Raw genomic sequence first — 18,686 nt, 5'->3', positions numbered from 1 at the left:
GGTGGAGGAGAAGACCCGCTGATTCAGCCCGTGTTGAAATCAGCAGAAGAGCGTGGTTCACCGATTCATCAGCCGAGTGACACTGAAAATTAGTTTGTACAATGCAACAATCTTCAAACACAAACTGATTTCAGTACAAATCAGGATGTTTTCATCGACATTTGTTGACATGGGAATTCGGGATTTAGTGCAAGATTGAAGATTCAAAGTGTTTACTGTCATATGTACAGTAAAGAAGCACGTTTCTCTGTACAATGGCACATTTAGAAAAATGGATAAATAGGACAATCTCAAAACCGCAATAGAAATATAACACAATAGAATAAGATAAAATAGAACAAGCTGATATACAAGCTATCAGCTCTGTGTGCAACTGTCAGTTTGCAAAATGAAGTGTAACTGACTCTTGATGAAATGTTGCCACAACAAAACATGGCAACTATCTGAAAATGTTTGTCTTTGTGTGTGTGTGTGTGTGTGTGTGTAGTCTATCACCTTCACTTCACTTCTCCACAGCCAGCTCCTTCAAAAACACTTCAGCAGAGAAAAAAAGATGCACTTTGACACCACAACTCCCACAAGTCTGACAGATACGAGCGCTGTGGAATCTGGCAGCTCCATGACTGAAGAGCAGCAGCCCCCCCCCCACATACAAACACACTCCACCTTGTGCTGCGGAGGAGATTTCCTCAGAGGATTACAAAGGGGGATTTGAACGAAGGGGAGGAGTTATTGTCCCGCGTCCTAGCTGCAATCTAGTGTTTGGACTGGCTGGACCAGGAGACCACAACACACCAAAAAAGAGTCTATCACAGCAACACGTCCTTCAATCCTAAGACTGCTGAAGAGATCCATTAGAGACCAACTGTGGGAGAAGAAGTGCGCTGCTTTAGACCCGAGCCTCTGTGTGTTTCAGGATTTATGACACCCCGGTTTTCCTGTTGTAGGTCTACTTCAGTGTCCTTGTCAGGAAAGGACAGGAATGTTTGGCCTCGTGTCTGTTTTGCGAGATACCAGCCAATGTCAGCCTGACGGGGAGGAGGAGGGAGACAGATACCAAATGGCTCCTTCACTGTGGAATGACTCCTCCACTCAGGCTCTGGACCCAAAACCAGCCCAAAAAGCCTGTTAATTATGGATCTGAACACCAGACATGACCCATGCTGAGCGGTTCAGGCCAACAGTTTTATCTTTAGGTCTTTGGACCAGCTCATTGGATTCAACTGTGATCCACATGGCTGATAAAACAAACAGAGTTTTTAATCCAACATTGTCACAGAGCAAATTTCAAATCATTGATAAGGTGACTATTTTTATATCTTTTCTAAAAAAAACACCTCCAAGTCTCTACACTCCACTTTGGCTAATGATATGACTCTTATTTTCTACATAAAACACTGTAAACCACAAACACCAACGAAAACCTTTAGCAGAGCTGATTGTTTAGTTTAAGGAGAACAAACAGTCCGCAGAGAAATGTTCAGTCTGTATGCAGAAACTGGCACCAGCAGCTAACCATTCTGTCCATCGCTCAGTGGTGACACAGGTTGTGGGCACTGGAGGGCAAACGGCCTATGTGGCTGAGCTCGCCACCCTGAGCCCCAAACACTGTCACACAATAGAAAGTGCCAACATCATCACAGCTGGGCTTATCGCTCAAGTGTGCGTGTGTGTCACCGTCCAAACTGGCAACAAGAAAGAATGGACGAAGAGAAGGACAGAGGAGGAACATCAGCTGGAACATCTGGACCGACCATCAGGCCCACACACATTTAACACAACAGCATTCCCTCTGCAGCTGAATCTGGATTTATGTATTATATTTGTGAGGTTAATTCAACAGAGAACTCTGGTTATTTTCGTAAAATCAAAACAAGTGTTGAACTGCTGAGCGTCATGCAATCAAGCAACAACATGTGAAAAAGCTTCAAACGCATGAACACTGTGTGTGAGGGTCAACAAGCTAAAGATCATTAGTGTAATAATGATTTGACAAACACACAAACTGCCTCATAAATTCACACAGCGCAACAATCGAGTCAGTCACACAGTTTACCTGCACTGATGTTGACATCTGTTGCTAAATCCTCATGATTTTAAATCAAGCTGAAGTGAATTCCCCTCAAGATGATTTTTCTGCCACATTTTCAGCTGATCCTCTAAAAAACCGCGTCACTGTCCTTCAACCTTTATGTGCCATCAGGACAGAGCAAACACATCCTGCTATCTCTCCCTCAGCGCCTGTTGCTCTAATCCCATTTCTCATGATTGAATCAGAAGAAATAAAAAGGAGGCGGACAGAGAAAGACAGAAGAAGAGGAAATACCTGGGAGCAGCAGGACTTGTCTTTATCTTCTAAAGAGTAAACATGTCCGGAGAGGGAAGGGAAGCAGACAGGAGTAGCCAAAGCCCCTGAAAACAATGGGCTCTGCTGATACGGCCTATCCCACTAAGTAGTGTCAACTCACCTAGGCAACATGGACCGTACCACTCGTCCTGCTGACGGGGGAGGAGGCCTGGACTCAGGCAGCGCTGAGCACGGCCGAGCGACCCCTCACAGCCACTTTTTAAAGCTCCCCTCTCAACTCGCGCCTGGCGCTCACTCTGTAAACTCGCCTCAGATCGTGTGCTTGCTGGGATCAAGCTGGTTGTTGAGACACAACCGTGGAGTCACCTTTTCTTCCTGTTGACTCGGCCTGGCTGCAAAGCTGAGCCTGAACCCGTGGCTTTCCAACTAGTAATTGGATTCAGGCTCTAAGTCTCTGTTGCCATTTCCCAGTGAGCAGATGAGTATGTGATTCTGACAGCTACATGGGCATTATGAAGACAACGGGAATTTTATTTTCATTTCATTCCACCTAATTTTCTGTTCTCCAGTTTACAGACTCTCGAGTTAAAATGAAGCACTGACTCTGCTAATGATTAAACGAAGTAAAAAATAAATAAATCAGTCATTCTCCTCGGCTCCACTCCGTTAAAAACTCAGTTTTGAAGATTTGAAACTTGACTGAGACCATAAACTTTTTAGGAAATATTTACAGAGGGACTGAAGATGAAACGATTTCAGAGATGAATCTATCTTTTAAGTAATTTCTTCAACAGTCCAGCAGCTCCAGCAGCTCAAATGTGGATTTTCTGGTTTTATTTGACTTGTCACATGTTTCCTCTCAGTCTGTGGACACACAGCTCCAACTGTGACAGTCTCTGTCAACACAATCAGGTTGTGCTTTGAATGTTAATAGCTCAATAATACGACTAAAAGCCAAACCCTAAAATGTAAAGAGTTTCATTAAAGCAGCAAATTCTCATCTAGCAGAGGCAGGAAACCAGATTTCTGTTGGAAAAACGATGTAGGACGTCACCAAATGATCAGCTGTGCTTGGGGGTTTAAATTCAGGCAGAAAAAACGAAGCCTGTTGAACGTTTCTCCTGCTCTCTGCTGCGTCCCGACCTGAGGGCCCAGCTGGACTAAAGGTCGCGACGGAGCGATGCCGGTGTGGGTGAGGTCTGCTGGCTCTGTGTTTTGGCGGGCAGAGGGAGACTCTCCCGTCTCATTTATGAGTCATTATCTGAGCTCTGAAATAACAGTGTTGGCTGGAGCCAGACTGCCTCCACAATACCCGCTTTTGTTTTACCCCTGGGGGCAAATGAGCAGCGAGAGGCCCATGTGTGAGGCTGTCGGGCCGGGTCTGCCTCAGCGCAGCCCCCACGATAAGAGATTCTGGAAACACAACGATGCTTCTTCTTTCCAACTAATTCTGACAATTTTATGCCTCTTTGATTCAAGTGAAGTTGAGAAGGATGAGCAGAAATGGGGTCTGTGCCGGTGCAGGACCAGGGTCCTGTGGGACCTCTTCCCGGGCCTGCAGACTGCCATCCTCCACCTGAGCACACAGCGTGTTCTCTAACCCGAACCCAGCAGAAATCTGACTGATAAAATCCTGTGAAGCTGTATGGACCATTTGTGATCAGTTACTGAGGGTGATGGGTTTGTAGAATCAGCATCCAAACTTTGTCACCAGGTGGGGCAATCCAGTCCTGAAACACAAAGTGAGCACCAGGAAACACAGCAGAGGTGTCATTTCATCCTGCAGTGGAGGGCAACCCGAGCTCCCTGATGAAAACGAAGCCCGGTAACCTGAGGTGGAAAGGACTGCTGGCTGTGTGTGGAAGGTTTCCCATTGATTCAATGAGAACGGCCGCAGTTAAGTTTGTATTCTAACCAGAGCTGTGAGGTTAAAGTTCAGCTTTTTAAAGTGACACACCACACAACCTTTGTGTCACCTTGGTGATGACCAGAGGCTCTCTGTGCTCTGTGGAGGCCCAGGGTGGAGGCCCCCAGGGTGGAGGCCCCCAGGGTGGAGGCCCCCAGGGTGGAGGCCCCCAGGGTGGAGCCCCCCAGGGTGGAGGCCCCCAGGGTGGAGCCCCCCCAGGGTGCTGCTCCCTGAAGCAGCAGCTCCACCTCAGGTCCATCCAGAGAGCTGAACGAGTCCAGCCTCAGGACAGAAAGTCTGCAGAGCCCATTTCTGCAAACATGTACCTTTAAAAACGTCCTCCTCCGAACCGGTTCACGGTGGAGGACGTCACTGATGATGTCATCGCGCCCCCTGGCGGCGGTGAGCAGCTAAAACGGCGCGGGTTGCCTTCATGAGCTCAACGTAAAATCTCGTCGCAGATTAAAACCCGGAACTTTTACTTTTTATTGAATTGAGATAAAAATAAATGAACGAATGAAATAAAATAAAAAGTGAAAATCGAGCAAAGCAACAAAATGATTTTTTTCAAGCCTTTTTCAAAGACTAAATTCACCATATCGGACTGATGAATCATACATTCAGCCAGTGAACGGGTCAGTACCGGTTCCGGTCTGCAGGGGGCGCTGCTGCAGGCAGAGATGCACACTTCGGTTCGGACGAGTCCGGACTCGTCACTTTTTGTTCCCGGAGTCCGTGAAGGAGGCTCCGTCTCCTCCTCCATCATCCATCCATCCATCCGGACCGGACCGGTATTGTATCGGTTTGGCCCGGTTCGTGTGCCCGCCCCCATGGAGGACTGACCGCCGCGGACGGAGCTCCGCACCGACCGGAGGACAGCCAGTCCGGGGCCGTCATGTGAACGCACCAACCTGCCGGGATGACGGTGAGTGTCCCGTTAACGCGCACGGTGCGTGCCTTTTGTCTCTCACACGCACACGCACACACACCTGCTGTAAAACAGCGTTAAAGCATCGGTTCCTCCGGAGCTTCACGGACCACAGCCCGGTTTACACCGAGGTCCGCCGGCTGACGGAGGCTGGAGCCGGTCAGCTGTGAACGGATGAACGGATTATTGGTGAACGGATGAACGGATGGTGTGTTCATCACACACACTGCCTGTGAAGTCTCTCCCGGAGTTGGAGTTTGATTTCTCCCAGCGGGCCCTGAAGTGTCCTAAAATGAAGCAAGGTGAATATTCTTATTTCATAATCCAGCTTCGAACTGGCTTCATGTCGTTGTGGAGATTAAAATCATCAGGTTCTCTGGACTAGACTCCCTGAAGGATCCTGGATGAACTCTAGCTTTGGACTGTTTCACTTTGTGGTTAGAAACTTGTGATAAGGACCTTCATCTTTATTTTATTAGAGGAAAAAACACTGATCTTTCTGAGATTTCTCCAAAGTGTTCTGAAAAAGGATTTGCTTCAAAATGAAATGTTTTTATTGCAGACGATGTTCATTTTGTTGCTTTGAGTCAAGCAGCAGCTGTCACACTTTCATCCACTTCACCTTGCATGGAAATTACAACGCTGAGAGCCATTCTGGAGGCAGCGTGTGCTTGAATTGTGAAACTCAACGCAGCATGTGAACATGACGTTTGCCTCCACCTTATTGTCAGGCTTTCTGGGAGACGTAGGCCAGGTGGAGCAGGAGAGGGGAATGAGGCTGGATGTGGTAGAAACCCTGCAGACCCCGAGCTTATCAGCACCGTCACAGCTGCTGCTTACATTCCTCCCCTCTGTCTGGGCCTGATGTGGAGAGCCGATCTTCTGTCTGCAGCAGCTTCAGTGTGATCTGATAAGACGTGGTACGGCAGCCTTTTTTGTTCCGTCTGCATCAGAGGGACAAGAACATCAGCACAGAGGAACGATGTTGAAGGCTCGCTCACGTTCTACAGGTGCAGGGAGGCGGACTGAGCTGCCGTCCGCTTGCTTTTCACTGTATTTTTATTTATACCTCATAAATGACAGACAGCCATTTTAAATGTGACCTCCAGAAAGGTCAAAGGTCACATGGCACTCACAGACCCGTCAGCGCTATCGACTCCTGCTGTGAGGCAAACAGAGAGGATCCTGGGTAATTTCTGCACGTGTGTTGGTGTGTGATGAGTTGAGTTCATTGCAGACATCGATCGTCTGTCTGCTCTTTTTTAATGAGCCACACGTCAACAGGAGGCTGTTCATTCGTTTCTAACATGCAGTGAATAAATGAATCACTCGTCCATATTGGAAGTGATTTTTCTGTCATGATGATAAATCCTGGAGGCGCGTTGGTTCGTGTTACAGCGTTGGGTCTGTGTGATCTGTGGTGGGACGATCATTTCAGGATTAAGCTCTGAATTATTCATTCTGAGCTCTAAAGTGACTCAAACACATAATCAAATCACTTTACTCGCAGACTGCTCGTGAAATCAGCCAGTCGGCATTAAATAAAGAGATTATTACTCATCAGCTCCACCATGAACACAAAAAATGCAACAAGTCAAAGATAATGATCTCTTTCACATCGACTATGGTGCCAAGCCATGAAAGAGGCTGAGCAGCAGGTTCCTCTCAGATGCCATCAGACCTGCAGCGGCATGTTTCAGGCGTCTCCTGTTTTCTGCCGGATCCTTCCAGCCACAGTGAATGCCCTCAGGAATATCAACTATCTTTGTGCTTTAACTGTGAATGTTCGTGTCACCAGAGAACGAGAGAAGCCTCAGAAAACACAAACACGCAGCCAAACCGCAGACCCTGACCCGGCCAGACAGGAGAGAGTCCAGAGCAGGTCGCCCCCCAGCTTCAGTTTCTACCAAAGCGAGGAGGGACGCGTTCAGACACCAGCTATCGTTCTCTTGGCTCCCGTCTCCTCGGCTCTGACTGACTCATGCTCAGGAACAGATGCAGCCTTCGTCGTCTCCGGCACGACGCTGCGAGGATTCAACACGACCGCCGGCGCTCACACCTCCTCAAATGCTTATGTAAGGCTGAGAGCTGAATGGGCTGCTCCACTTCTGACACGGCGTGAGAATCTGCTGATGGAGGAGGAGGAAGACCACACTGAGACCTTTGTCCATCTCCGACTGTTTTCACTCTGACAGACTGCTGACAGCGCAGCATCCGTCACGAGCCTCCACATCCTATTTCAGTCCACCAGAAACTGACGAAAGCGGGTCAAAGAACGCAGCCAGAGTCAGACACGTGAACACACACAGATGCCACGATGAGCCGCCCCGCAGTCACATTTCCTCATTGATCGGGGTGTGCAGAGGGGACGGCGGCTGGCGTGCCAGGTTATCGGCAGGACGATTGACGACAGCAGGCCCCCCCCTCCCTCCTGGCAGCATGTAAACATGTGAAGCGGTGACACGCTCTCCTCGGCTCAGTGGGACGCTGGAAGCTCGCTCTGATTCCTGGCAGCCCGTTTCCTCCGATTCATGTGAGACATGTGAGCATCACATCCTGCAGCCTGTCGCCACATTCAGGAGGGAATGGGCCGAACACGATTCAGCCTCCGTCGGACCGGCAGGTTTCTCAGGTCAGTGATGGAGTCTGTTCGATCCAGCAGATCTGGGGGGCTTTTGTTCTAACAATGCTGAGATGACCCATTTGATCAAAGTCAACCCAAGAAAAAGTTTTATTTTTATTTTTGTTTGTTTCTGATTGTCCACACGTGCTGCAGGGAGACCTCCACGTGGTCTTTGATTCTAAATCAGGTCCAGGTTCTGTATTATCCAGTGAAAGTATGAAAAGTCTCAGTCCACAGAGATGCTTGGTCTGGGTTCAGAAACTGAGTGTCCTCCTTCAGCCAATCAGAGGACAGGATTTCCTCCTCCTGGACTAAGTGTTTGTTCATATAACGGATGAATAATTACTGATGTGATGGATCTCATTAACGTGATCTGGACCGTTTAATGAGTGGGAGCAGATTTTTTTTCCCATGGTGCACCTGTTTCTGAGCACAGGGAGGTTTGTGTGTCTGTTTCTCATGTTGTGTGTCGTGGGAGTTGTTGCCAGTTTGGGAAGTGTGAGTAATGCATTATGGGGCTGTTGCGCAACCCGTCACAGTGGAGAAGGCCACAGGCTTTTTTCTTTTGACATTTTAGTCTTTAACATCTTTTTAAATTGATTTTCAGGATGAATGTTTAAAATCAATCCTTCAGTCCACATGGCATCATAGCTGGCAACAATGATGAAAATACACATGCAACTCATCCAAGCACTTTGTGTTTTCATCATCAGTAAACGGAGTGTGTGACATGAGCTGATGTGATGAAACCTTCAGAGCCCTTCTGTTCACTCAGGAGTCCGCCCCGGCTGAAAAAGCCTCTTTCATTCCTCTGCCTGGGTCGAGTCTCATTAAGATGCATGAAGCGAGTTACGTCTCTCACCTCGACTTCCAGAGCTTCCTGCAGGTCTTTAAAGTCCGACCTGATGCTCGTGTGCCTTTTGGTTACTCGTGAAAAAGCTGATGATGTCACAGAGAAAATGGCTGCTCACCTGCCGACCTGATCCAGACCAGAGACCCGCCTCTCCTGGACTTCCTGTAGTCCTGTCACTCTGAACAGAAACAGAAACAGGATCAACCTCTGATGGTCTGCAGCCACCTTCCACTTTCATCATTTAATAATAATAATAATTACATTTGTTATATTATTCAGATGGACTGTGTTTGTTCTGTTTATCAGATTAGTCACTTTTATATGACTGAAGGATAATTAAGTATTAATCCAAAGCCTGCTGCTGCTGATGGTGTGTGCGTTATAAACACACACACACACACACACACACACATATATGAAGACATTCAGAGGCAACAGACGGGGCCACTGATTGGCTCTCCTCCTGTTGCTATGGGGGTTTAAACTGCTGTTCAATTGGCTGAGCCTTGGACCGGCTGTCTGTCAGCATCCCCCGTTGTCATGGCAACAGACGGGAAGCGGGGCAGGAGGAGGGGAATGTTGCTGCTACTGATTTAAAGAGGAGAAGAAGAAACTCCCCTGTCGTTTGCATGCTCTGTTTATTTTCACAGACGATGAGCCGTCTGCAAACAGAGAAACAGCACATGTTGATCTGCAGCCGACGGCTTAATGCTCACACACACACACACACACACACACACACAGGGGTCACTTGGCAACGACCTGCTAATCCTCCACAGAAAGATGATTATTAATGTGACATGTTTGGATGAAAATGTGGATGAACATGTGGCTGAAGTGTGTGTACATCAGCTTTTTCCACAGACGCACACACACCTAACCTGAATGCCTCCATCCTGGTCTCTTTGTGGGGGTGAGGTCAGGGGCCACTGGGCTGACTCTGGCCCTCAGCCCTCCTGTGGGACAGTGAGGTGGACGACGTGTTGATGGGCTGCAGCTCCGACGCTCACTTCACCCTCCCAGGTCGAGGACTTTCCGCTGCTGAGAAAGAGGGAAATAGATTCACTTCTTCAGATGAGACTGGCCCAGTAAACAGGTCTAGATGAGGAGACGAGGTTAGGAAGAATGTAGGAAACAACAGAGGAGAGAGCAGAGGAGGCAGACAGGAGTTACATAAGAAGCTCTGACCCAGAAACCTCCTTTAGCTGGACTGAACTTACCCCGGTGGGGGGAGCATCCTCCTCTTTGTTGGCCTGAGAGCTGAGAAAAAAATAATTAGGGAAGTGACTGATGAAAGCTGAGGAGGGAGGATACGAGGGGGAAGGCAGCAGGAGATGAGTTCTGGGCATGCTGGGTAAGATCAATTATTTTATTTGTGATAGTGAGAAATCATCCTCCTGAAGCTGGAGACGAAGGATCAGCATGAAGGACTCCAGTTCATCGGGTCGGCGCCGTGTTCACCCTCAAACGGGAGGCTCCGATCAGCCTCATCCTCCCAACCAAACCCCCGCCGCTCTCTGAGCTATTATTATCCTCCGTGTCCGCCATCAGGGACGCCACACTGGGTGTGTGTGCGAGAGAGGGGGATTGTTGGTTTTCCTTTAAAGCTTTGGTTTCCTTTGGTTTAATTCTCTGATTCATGTTTATCCCGAGGACAGAACGGTCTGAACCTTTTTGTCCCTCTCTGCTCTCCGTACAGGTGAACCCATGTGGCTGGGCAGCGCTCCGTAGCCTCCCCAGCTGATCACCTCTCCTTCCTGCTTCCTTCGTCCTGCCTCCTCCTGATCGCCATGACGACCCCCCTGCAGGACCAGGAGCTGAGCCCCGAGCGGCTGGACGGCTGCCATGACTCTGGCGGGCGTTATAAGGTGGTTCCCTCGGTGGTCTGCTCCATGTGCTGCCTCTTCGGCATCATCTACTGCTTCTTTGGTGAGTCGGACAGCTGAGCACTTGGCTTGCTCGTCGAGCCCCTCCACCCCGGTGAGGTCACGTTTGTTCCTCGTCTTTCAGGTTATCGCTGCTTCAAAGCGGTGATGTTCCTGACGGGCCTGATGTTCGGCTCCGTCGTCATCTTCATGCTCTGCTATAAGGAGCGCGTTCTGGACACCCAGCTGAGCGTGGAGGCCTCGGTGGGCATCGGCCTGGGCATCGGCACGCTCTGCGGCCTCGTCACCATGCTGGTTCGCAGCGTGGGCCTCTTCATGGTGGGCCTGCTGCTGGGCCTGCTGGTGGCCGTGGCCACCCTGGTTGGGATGGAGGAGCTTTCCGACAGCCCGCCGCGCTCTGTCTGGGTGCCCCTTGGCGTGCTGCTTGGCCTGGGCATGCTGTTCGCCGTGCTCACGCTGCAGTGGCAGCGTCTCTTTACCACGCTGTCCACGGCGGTGTTCGGTGCGGCCGTGATCACCGTGGCTCTGGATTACTTCGTGGAGCTCTTCGCCCTGGTGCTGTACATGTACGAGCGGATGAAAGCTGCGCCCGGGAAGCCTGTGTGCTGGCTGACGTGGGTGGTGCTGGGGGTGTGGCCCGCCCTCACCCTGCTGGGCGTCATGGTCCAGTGGAAGGTGACGGCTGAGGGATACTCCCATACCAAGGGTGAGGATGAAGAAGGATCCTCCCAGTTTTCTATCACGGCTCTAAATATCCAGGTCACCTCCTCACCCCCCCCCTGTCTTCCACAGTGATCATCAGCCGGCAGCAGAGGAGGATGCAGGTGATGCGGATCCGTCAGCGGGATGACCGATACCGCAACAAGAAGAAGAAGAAGCAGCAGCACGGCTCCAGCTCCCACCATCACCAGGCCAAGCAGCTCCACCCAGAGCCCGCCTACCGCCGCAAACCCAACCCCATCCGCCGCTACGACACGGACGTCCTCTCACCGGTGGGCAGCCTGAATGACGTCATCATGGCGTAGATGTGGTTTGTGTTTTTAGGCTTAAAGACAAACTCCTGTTTTTCTCCCGTAGAGCTACATCCAGAGTTTCCGGGACCGGCAGGTTCAGGGGCAGCCCTTCCCGGGGCGGCTTGTTGGAGGACCCCATGCTGTGGTGGACGTTGGCTATGACTGCGGCCCCACGGCGCCCCTCACTGGAGCAGCAGGACCTTCACTTCGGGCCTAACAGGACTCTGCACTCACTCCCCGGTCTGGAGGGAGTCAGACCACAGTCTGGGTCCAGCCCCCACCTCTAAGAGGGTTCAGTTATGTGTCGGGCTGGATTTACCCAAAATGCAATGCAAACATATAACCCTTTACTGATTGAATTTTAGATGAAGAAACCTGCTGGATCGGAGGCTGTTGACCTCTTTTCACTCTCCACTAGATTCAAATGCACAAATGCATGCATGCACGCCGCAGCCTCGGACGTGGACCCGGCGCTGTCCCAGCTCAGACCTGTATGCCACCATCTGATCTGGATCAGGGATCGGAGCCTCAGGTTCAAACACAGGCGTCTCTGCTGCTGCCGGGTTTTAGCTCCGAGCTGTTCTGCGGGAGGACCTGAAGATCCTTCACCTGCTTTCTGTGCCATCTGGACTAAACTGGGTCACCCTTGGTGCTGGATTCAGATTCTGGGGGCCTGTTTCAACGGGTGCCTTGCTCCTCCGTGGTCTGTACCACCCAACGTTACTGGCAGATCTACCATCAACTCAGCAGCTTGTTTTTGTATTCAGAAGGATTTTCTTTTGGGGGGGGGGGGGGGGGGGGGGGGGGGCAGCGGCCACACAGCTGCAACAAGCAGGCTGCTTGTCCTCACAGACGCCTGGATATATGAGGAGGATGTTTACGCTGACACCTGAACACACCGGTCCCATTTACGGCTTTTATTTTGGAGGGACAGCACCTTCTTCCTGCTCTGTGCCATAAAAGAAGCCAGCACATTTTAGGAAATTTAAAGATTAGTGTTTTCAATAAAGTTTTTATTGTATGACAATAAGGACGTTCCCTAACAAGGCCCCTTAACGTCTTCAGAGCCAGCATATGAAGAACTGTCCCTTTTCCAAGGCTCCCTTACACGGACCCCCCCCCCCCCCGCCTCCTGGGAGACCGTTCCCAGGATTCATTCAGTCTGCGAACCACCTTCAGGCCCGACCTGATGCGATTTCCAGTGAGGGCAGAGCGTTGGAGTGCCAAACTCCTCCCGCCTCCTGCTTTGATTTTCTTCATGTGAAAATGTTAACATGATATCTTCCTTTCCTTTTTAAAGGACAAATGTTTTTATTTTCAAGATGCATGATCGCAGCCTTCCATTCCCCCCTCTGCCCCTCTTAACACTTTCATCGATGTGGAACTTGTAGATAAAACACAGCACTTACTAACATTTGTTATTTTCACTTCCTCTTTTCCTGTGGGATGTATTTATTTGCTGATTTATTTCTGTGAAGAAAAGTGCAATGTCCTCACTGTGGGCTGGTACCTGATGAACTCTGACTGATCATTAAAGCATGTGTTCATTCAGGCCTGTGCAGCAGCTCCGTGTCCGAGTCGTCTGTCAACAACCACACGCAGCCGTCGGTCACTCCACTTTTATTGGGAATATTATCTGAAAACCATCAACAGGCCCCTCCTCCCCTCCCTCTTTCTTTCTACCTTGTATAACCTCTCCCTCCATCTGTCTTCATCTCCAGACGCCTTTCGTCTCCATCTTCCTCTGCGATCAGGACAAACAGGCACATACAGTCCAGCTCGTTCTCCAGAAGCTCCTGATTGGACCAAACTTTTGAGGTGAAGAAAATGTTCTTTAGAAACCTTTTGCAGCAGCGAAAAATCTAAAATTCTTATTTTGGGACGCAACTGAACAAAGGAGGTGAGAACAGGACTGACCCCAACAGTCTCTTCAAACAAGAACAGTCATCAAGTTTGTAAAGTCATTTTTTCTTTGCTTAGTTTTATTGGTGCATTTTTTTTGTTTTCTCTTCTTCATCTGTCCATCTCTGGCAGGGACGGCACTCTTTCTTCTTCTGTCGGTGATTACATGACGTCCTGCTGGTGCTGCGTCGACTCGCTGACAACCTGGAGGACAGAGGTGCGGCGGTCAGAGGCACAGAGCTACACTTGAACGCACCACGTCTGAGCATGAGGCTGCAGAGGTCAGAGGTCAGATGTTTTAGAAGGTGAGGTTTATTTTTCTAATGACGCTCAGAAACGCTGCAGATGTTAGTCTTTCACGAAACATTTAAGTTCTGTTGTCCGATCGGCAGGTTAGTGACTCCTTTTCTCAGACGTCTGATTCTGTTGTTTCATAAAGTTAAATCCAGAACAAATGTAGTAAAACGGATAAAACTGGCGTGCCGCCACACGTGGATCAGTCGGAGCTGCAGGTCTGCACGGATCCAGCAGCTCCAGCCTGTCGCAGCATGTCTTCTCAGAATGCTGTGCGTTAGGCTAACTTGTCATTGCATGTGTTGTGAATCTGTTTCAGTCGAGGTCAAAGGTCACAAGTGCTTTAAAACCATCAGAAATTGTTCATTTAGCTTCCACTTTAACGAGCTTCAGACAGCAGAAAAAAAAACAGATCGCTGGCCCTCTGATTGTTGATCAGAGCTGGAATCCTAACAGTGTGTGTGTGTGTGTGTTCACCTCTCCGTCGCGGGTCTCGATGGTCTTGATGAGGACAGTTTTCTTCGAATGCATCTCAGAGGCTCGTTGCTGATGTTCAGGGCTGGTTTCTGTTGAAACAGAAAACATCAGATCATGATTCTGGCCCAGAATCTGGTTCAGATTCTGGTGATGAAATGTATTCTGAACTGAAATGTCTGGTGGTGTGTGTGTGCCGTACCTCTGAAGCTCAGGCTGGAGAAGCTCTGCACAGGCAAGGTGATCCTGCAGGCCCAGAGACACGGAGGAGAGAGAGCTGAAGTTTCTGCTTGTTTTCAGCATTAAATCGATGAAAATGTCTTTTGTAACTAAATGTAAATCACCTGCTCTCCTCTCCTTCCAGCAGTTTCCTGTAGGTGGCGATCTCCACATCCAGCGCCATCTTGACATTGAGCAGGTCCTGGTATTCGCGGAGGTGGCGCGCCATCTCATCCTTCATGTTGGCGATCTCCGCCTCCAGCCGGGCGATGGTGTCCTGGAAACCGCCGGCTTCGCGTCCATGGCGGTCCTCCATGTCCCGCATCTGCCTCATCAGGGACTCGTTCTGGGTTTGTTAAAGACAGGAAGTGTGACGCTGGTGTGTGTGTGTGTGTGTGTGTGTGTGTGAGAGAGACGTACGGTCCCTTTCAGGGAGTCGATCTCGCAGGTGTAGGCCTGGATCTGGTGCCTGAACTCCATGGTCTCCTGCCTGGCCTGCTTCAGCGCCTCGTTGTTCTTACTCACCGCCTGGTTCAGGTCAGACACCTGCAGGGGCAAGGCTCAAAGGTCAGAGGTCAAACAGCCAGCATCGCTGCCCCCTGACTCACCTGAGCTCTCGCTCACCTTTGACTTGTACCACTCCTCGGCCTCGGCGATGTTCTTGGCGGCGATGCCTTCGTACTGCGCTCTGATGTCTCTCAGTGCTGCCGTCAGGTCTGGCTTGGACATGTCCATCTGGATCTGGACCTGGGTCTCCTGCATCTGGGTCTGCAGCTCACGGATCTCCTGCAGGAGGAGGAGGGAGGTCTCAGTGAAAACTGACAGTCCCTTTAAATGTGTTGACACACTGAGCCTACAAGCCGCCGCTCAGCTTCGGCCTGCTGCCAGGACCGGATGTAACAAACGCACAGAAACACACATGCTAACAGATGTAGCAGCAAAGAGGTGAACAGGAAACACGTGGAATCATTTGACGTCTAACTGGATTCTCTGTTCAGGTGAGCTGAAAAGGCTTCTTCTGTCTTTTAGGTCTGATATCTGCTGAATCGTGACAGAAAAAGAGAGAACCTCCTCGTGGATCTTCTTCAGGAAGGCGATCTCCTCCTGCAGCGTCTCAATGCGTCTCTCCAGGTCCAGACGAGCCAGAGTGGCGGCGTCCACGTCCTGCAGGGAGACGGTAAATCAGTCAACATGTCTGTTACACCTGTGTGCTGTTGACCGCACTCAGCGTGACTTTGACCGTTTCCTGATCAGCCAGATTAGATTTCTGAGGTGGAGTGACGTCCAGCACTCACCGCCCTGAAAGCAGCAAGGTTGTTTTCTGCTTCCTCCTTCTGGAGAATCTCCTCCTGGAGTCTGAAGGAGAACAAGAGATTTTAGATCACCAGGTAAATCTGAGAAAAACCACAACGTTTTTCCTTCTGTATTTTATTGAGGCTCTTCTGCAGGGCAGAGTGTGGGACTGCTCAGTAATAAGCCATCATTAACCGCATTAAAACGGTTCAGATCGATATTCCTGAATCCTGGAGGCTCAAACCGGCCTGATTTAATTCAGCCTGAGTGAGGCGGAGGATCCCTGAATATTTTATCTTCAATTTAACAGCAGGGGTGCATCTGTAAAAGTGACACTGCAGATGTAAACCACAGAAGAAGAGAGAACGCAGATCATCTCAGATACGTCTCAACTGTTTCCTCTCCTTTTATAGAAGAGGACGCTGTAAACACAACGTGTGTGTGACGACTAACTTTGGTCAGACTCGTGCCTTCTCTCACACACACACACAGGATAAACAGCTGTAGCACTGATGTCAGAGCAACGTTGTAATAATTATTTTTATGTGAATAATAGAAAACTAATCGATTACAAATCTAAGTCTTTAAAGATTTATGTTTTGTCTGAAACCAAACAATAACATATTTTTATGCTTTAACTCAAAGTTATTCAAATTTCTATAAATGAGCAGCACAGTTTAAAGGACAGACACTGAAAGCAACACAATGAAAGAATAAGATTAAAAAAGATTTCATCATAATGCAGAAATATGTTCTTTACATTTAATACGTTAAATTACCGACTTGTTTTCTGTTTTTCTGTTGGAACCTGAAGCTGAACTGAATTTATCATCATTATCGTGCTTTTTAAAACTCCATCTGTTCTCGATCCCTCAGAGCCGGTCGGTGAGTCATCCTCCATCTTCATCTCCTCCTCAGTCAGGATTATTTTTACTGCCTCAGGCCCCGCCCCCACATCAGGCACCAGCCAACGTTTGTGTTCGAGCTGCTTCGTGTCAGTCATCAGCAGATATCAGTGTGTCCACTGAGAGACACACACACACACACACACACACACACAACACTTGGCATAACCACAACAAACAGCACACACACACACACACACGGTTCACGATAACACAGACACACACACACAACACTTGGCATAACCACAACAAACAGCACACACACGGTTCACGATAACACAGACACACACACACAACACTTGGCATAACCACAACAAACAGCACACACACACACACGGTTCACGATAACACAGACACACACACACACACACACACACACGGTTCACGATAACACAGACACACACACACAACACTTGGCATAACCACAACAAACAGCACACACACACACACGGTTCACGATAACACAGACACACACACACACACACACACACACACACACCTTCACGTGGTGGAAAACAGCTGTGTTCATACTGTTATCTGGCCCCACCCACCTGAGTTTGAGCTTGTCCAGGTCGTCAGCCAGGTTCTCCCGCTCCACTTCTATGCGTGACCTCTGATTGGTCAGGATCTCCACCTGCCTCCTCAGCTCACTCATCTCCTCCTCGTACAGGTCGGCGATGCGCGTTGGCTCACGCCCACGCAGACGCTCCACCTCCACCGCCAGCGCCTGGTTCTGCTGCTCCAGGAAGCGGACCTTCTCGATGTAGCTGGCGAAGCGGTCATTCAGGTGCTGCAGCTCGGCCTTCTCATTGGTCCGTGTGGTCAGGAACTCCTGGTTCAGGGCATCGGCCAGGCTGAAGTCCAGGGTCTCGCCCATGCCGGCATAGGAGCGTGACACTGAGGCCCTGGACGCCGCCAGCGGAGCGCCATAGTAGCTGGAGGAGACCCGATAAGCTGGCACCGCCTTGGTCCGGGTCACCTCATAGACTCTGGAGGTGACGTGACCCGAGCTGCCAACGCCGCCGCTGTGGCCCAGCAGGGAGCGGTTGAGGGAGGGCGAGGCGTAGGCACCGTGGCCAAAGGTGCGGCGGTAGGAGGAGCTGTAGGACGCCATGTTGGAGGACACAGAGAGCCTGGTGAGGGCTGCAGCAGAGAGGAGCACTGAAGAAGAGTCTCCTGCCCATGGCTATTTGTAGTTCCCCCCTCCCGGGCTTTCTACCTCCTCCTCCCTGCGAACTGCCCTCCTTGAATCCCTCAGGCCTCTCTTTCTGTCACCTCTCGCTTCCTTTCTCTCTTATTTCCTCTCCTTTGGTCTCCTTCCTTCCTTCCTTCCTCTTCTCATTTCCATCTGCCTTCTTTTCTTTAAACTTTTGTCCTTTCTACCTCAAATCAAATGAGAAAACTTCTGGATGTAATCATGACAAATCCAGCAGCCTGCAGTTCGGCCTCAAAGGTCTGGGGTTCCATATTAATACAGTGAAAGTGGAAAAAGGTCTCAGACCGTCAGGACCGCTGTGACTTTATGATGTCACAACGAAGAAGGGGAGCGGGGACAGTTTTTGGTTCTTTTTACAGAGACTTTAAAACATGCAGCTTTAATAAAATGTGTTGAACGCGGCCTTTGATCTGGGAAGTGACGACGAACATCTTCATTAGAAAACCTTCCTCTCCTGCCTTTGTGATCTCATGACATAACAATGTGAGGATGAGGACGGTGGCGTTCCAAACTCTGCGTCGTCCTCACATGGTGAGGTGATGCAGGTTGTTAATGACAGTACCCTGGGGGGGGGGGGGGGGACTACTGTCTAACCTTCCTTAAAAAGGAAAACTATCCCATTCTGAGTGGTTCAGCCTGCAGACACACACAGCCAGAGAAATCCCAGATTCCCAAACAACATGAGCCATTGATGATGACATCATCTGGGGGAGGGGCTTCCTCTGCCACTGGACTTAAATGGGACAACCAGCGTTAACGAGGGGAAAGAGCTGCTGCTCCTTCCAATGATTTACTGCACATTTCACCAGATTAGGAATTTAATCTCATTACTTTCACATTGTGTTGCATTCAATGTCCTTTAAACT

The 18,686-nt window shown here is 49.8% G+C and overlaps 2 protein-coding genes and 1 long non-coding RNA gene across 6 annotated transcripts; 2 read left to right on the top strand and 1 right to left on the bottom strand.

Annotated features, from left to right (window-relative positions):
• Positions 1-4,908: 4,908 nt before the first annotated feature.
• Positions 4,909-13,738, top strand: tmem198ab (transmembrane protein 198ab). Of its 3 annotated transcripts, none has more exons than XR_003841237.1 (6): positions 4,909-5,139; positions 10,318-10,547; positions 10,629-11,210; positions 11,297-11,496; positions 11,582-13,417; positions 13,552-13,738. XR_003841237.1 is itself a non-coding variant. In XM_029513973.1 (5 exons), the coding sequence occupies exons 2-5, from the start codon at positions 10,409-10,411 to the stop codon at positions 11,732-11,734; spliced, it is 1,074 nt and encodes a 357-aa protein (XP_029369833.1). In that variant the 5' UTR covers positions 4,909-5,139; positions 10,318-10,408; the 3' UTR covers positions 11,735-13,525. The 3 variants fall into 3 exon arrangements, 1 of the variants encoding a protein (XP_029369833.1); XR_003841238.1 differs by lacking the exon at positions 4,909-5,139 and adding an exon at positions 6,850-7,774; XM_029513973.1 differs by lacking the exon at positions 13,552-13,738 and having other exon boundaries at positions 11,582-13,525.
• On the bottom strand, positions 12,697-17,779 carry desmb (desmin b). The gene is made up of 9 exons (XM_029513944.1): positions 17,156-17,779; positions 15,702-15,762; positions 15,475-15,570; positions 15,031-15,192; positions 14,827-14,952; positions 14,532-14,752; positions 14,390-14,433; positions 14,191-14,279; positions 12,697-13,623 (listed from the first exon to the last, which is right to left on the bottom strand). Exons 1-9 carry the CDS (start codon positions 17,716-17,718, stop codon positions 13,582-13,584), a joined length of 1,404 nt encoding a protein of 467 aa, XP_029369804.1. The 5' UTR covers positions 17,719-17,779; the 3' UTR covers positions 12,697-13,581.
• On the top strand, positions 14,460-16,564 carry LOC115050883 (uncharacterized). 2 transcript variants are annotated; one of them, XR_003841241.1, is made up of 3 exons: positions 14,460-15,351; positions 15,436-15,583; positions 15,665-16,564. It is a non-coding gene; the product is annotated as an uncharacterized LOC115050883 (long non-coding RNA). The 2 variants fall into 2 exon arrangements; XR_003841239.1 differs by having other exon boundaries at positions 15,661-16,564.
• Positions 17,780-18,686: the final 907 nt, after the last annotated feature.

Source organism: Echeneis naucrates, chromosome 2 (genome assembly GCF_900963305.1).
Source record: "Echeneis naucrates chromosome 2, fEcheNa1.1, whole genome shotgun sequence".
Classification (NCBI taxonomy): domain Eukaryota; kingdom Metazoa; phylum Chordata; class Actinopteri; order Carangiformes; family Echeneidae; genus Echeneis; species Echeneis naucrates.
Note: the sequence above shows the minus strand (reverse complement) of the source record. Positions and strands in the feature narration are given on the sequence as shown.

What these genes read in the sequence shown, in the direction of transcription:
- desmb (XM_029513944.1), bottom strand. Translation starts at nt 17,718, where the DNA reads ATGGCGTCCTACAGCTCCTCCTACCGCCGCACCTTTGGCCACGGTGCC. An exon ending in AGGAGTGGTACAAGTCAAAG is followed by an intron (nt 14,953 to 15,030) that starts GTGAGCGAGAGC and finishes TTGCCCCTGCAG; the next exon opens with GTGTCTGACCTGAACCAGGC. An exon ending in CTGGAAGGAGAGGAGAGCAG is followed by an intron (nt 14,434 to 14,531) that starts GTGATTTACATT and finishes CTGGGCCTGCAG; the next exon opens with GATCACCTTGCCTGTGCAGA.
- tmem198ab (XM_029513973.1), top strand. Translation starts at nt 10,409, where the DNA reads ATGACGACCCCCCTGCAGGACCAGGAGCTGAGCCCCGAGCGGCTGGAC. An exon ending in CATCATCTACTGCTTCTTTG is followed by an intron (nt 10,548 to 10,628) that starts GTGAGTCGGACA and finishes CTCGTCTTTCAG; the next exon opens with GTTATCGCTGCTTCAAAGCG. An exon ending in GGGATACTCCCATACCAAGG is followed by an intron (nt 11,211 to 11,296) that starts GTGAGGATGAAG and finishes TGTCTTCCACAG; the next exon opens with TGATCATCAGCCGGCAGCAG.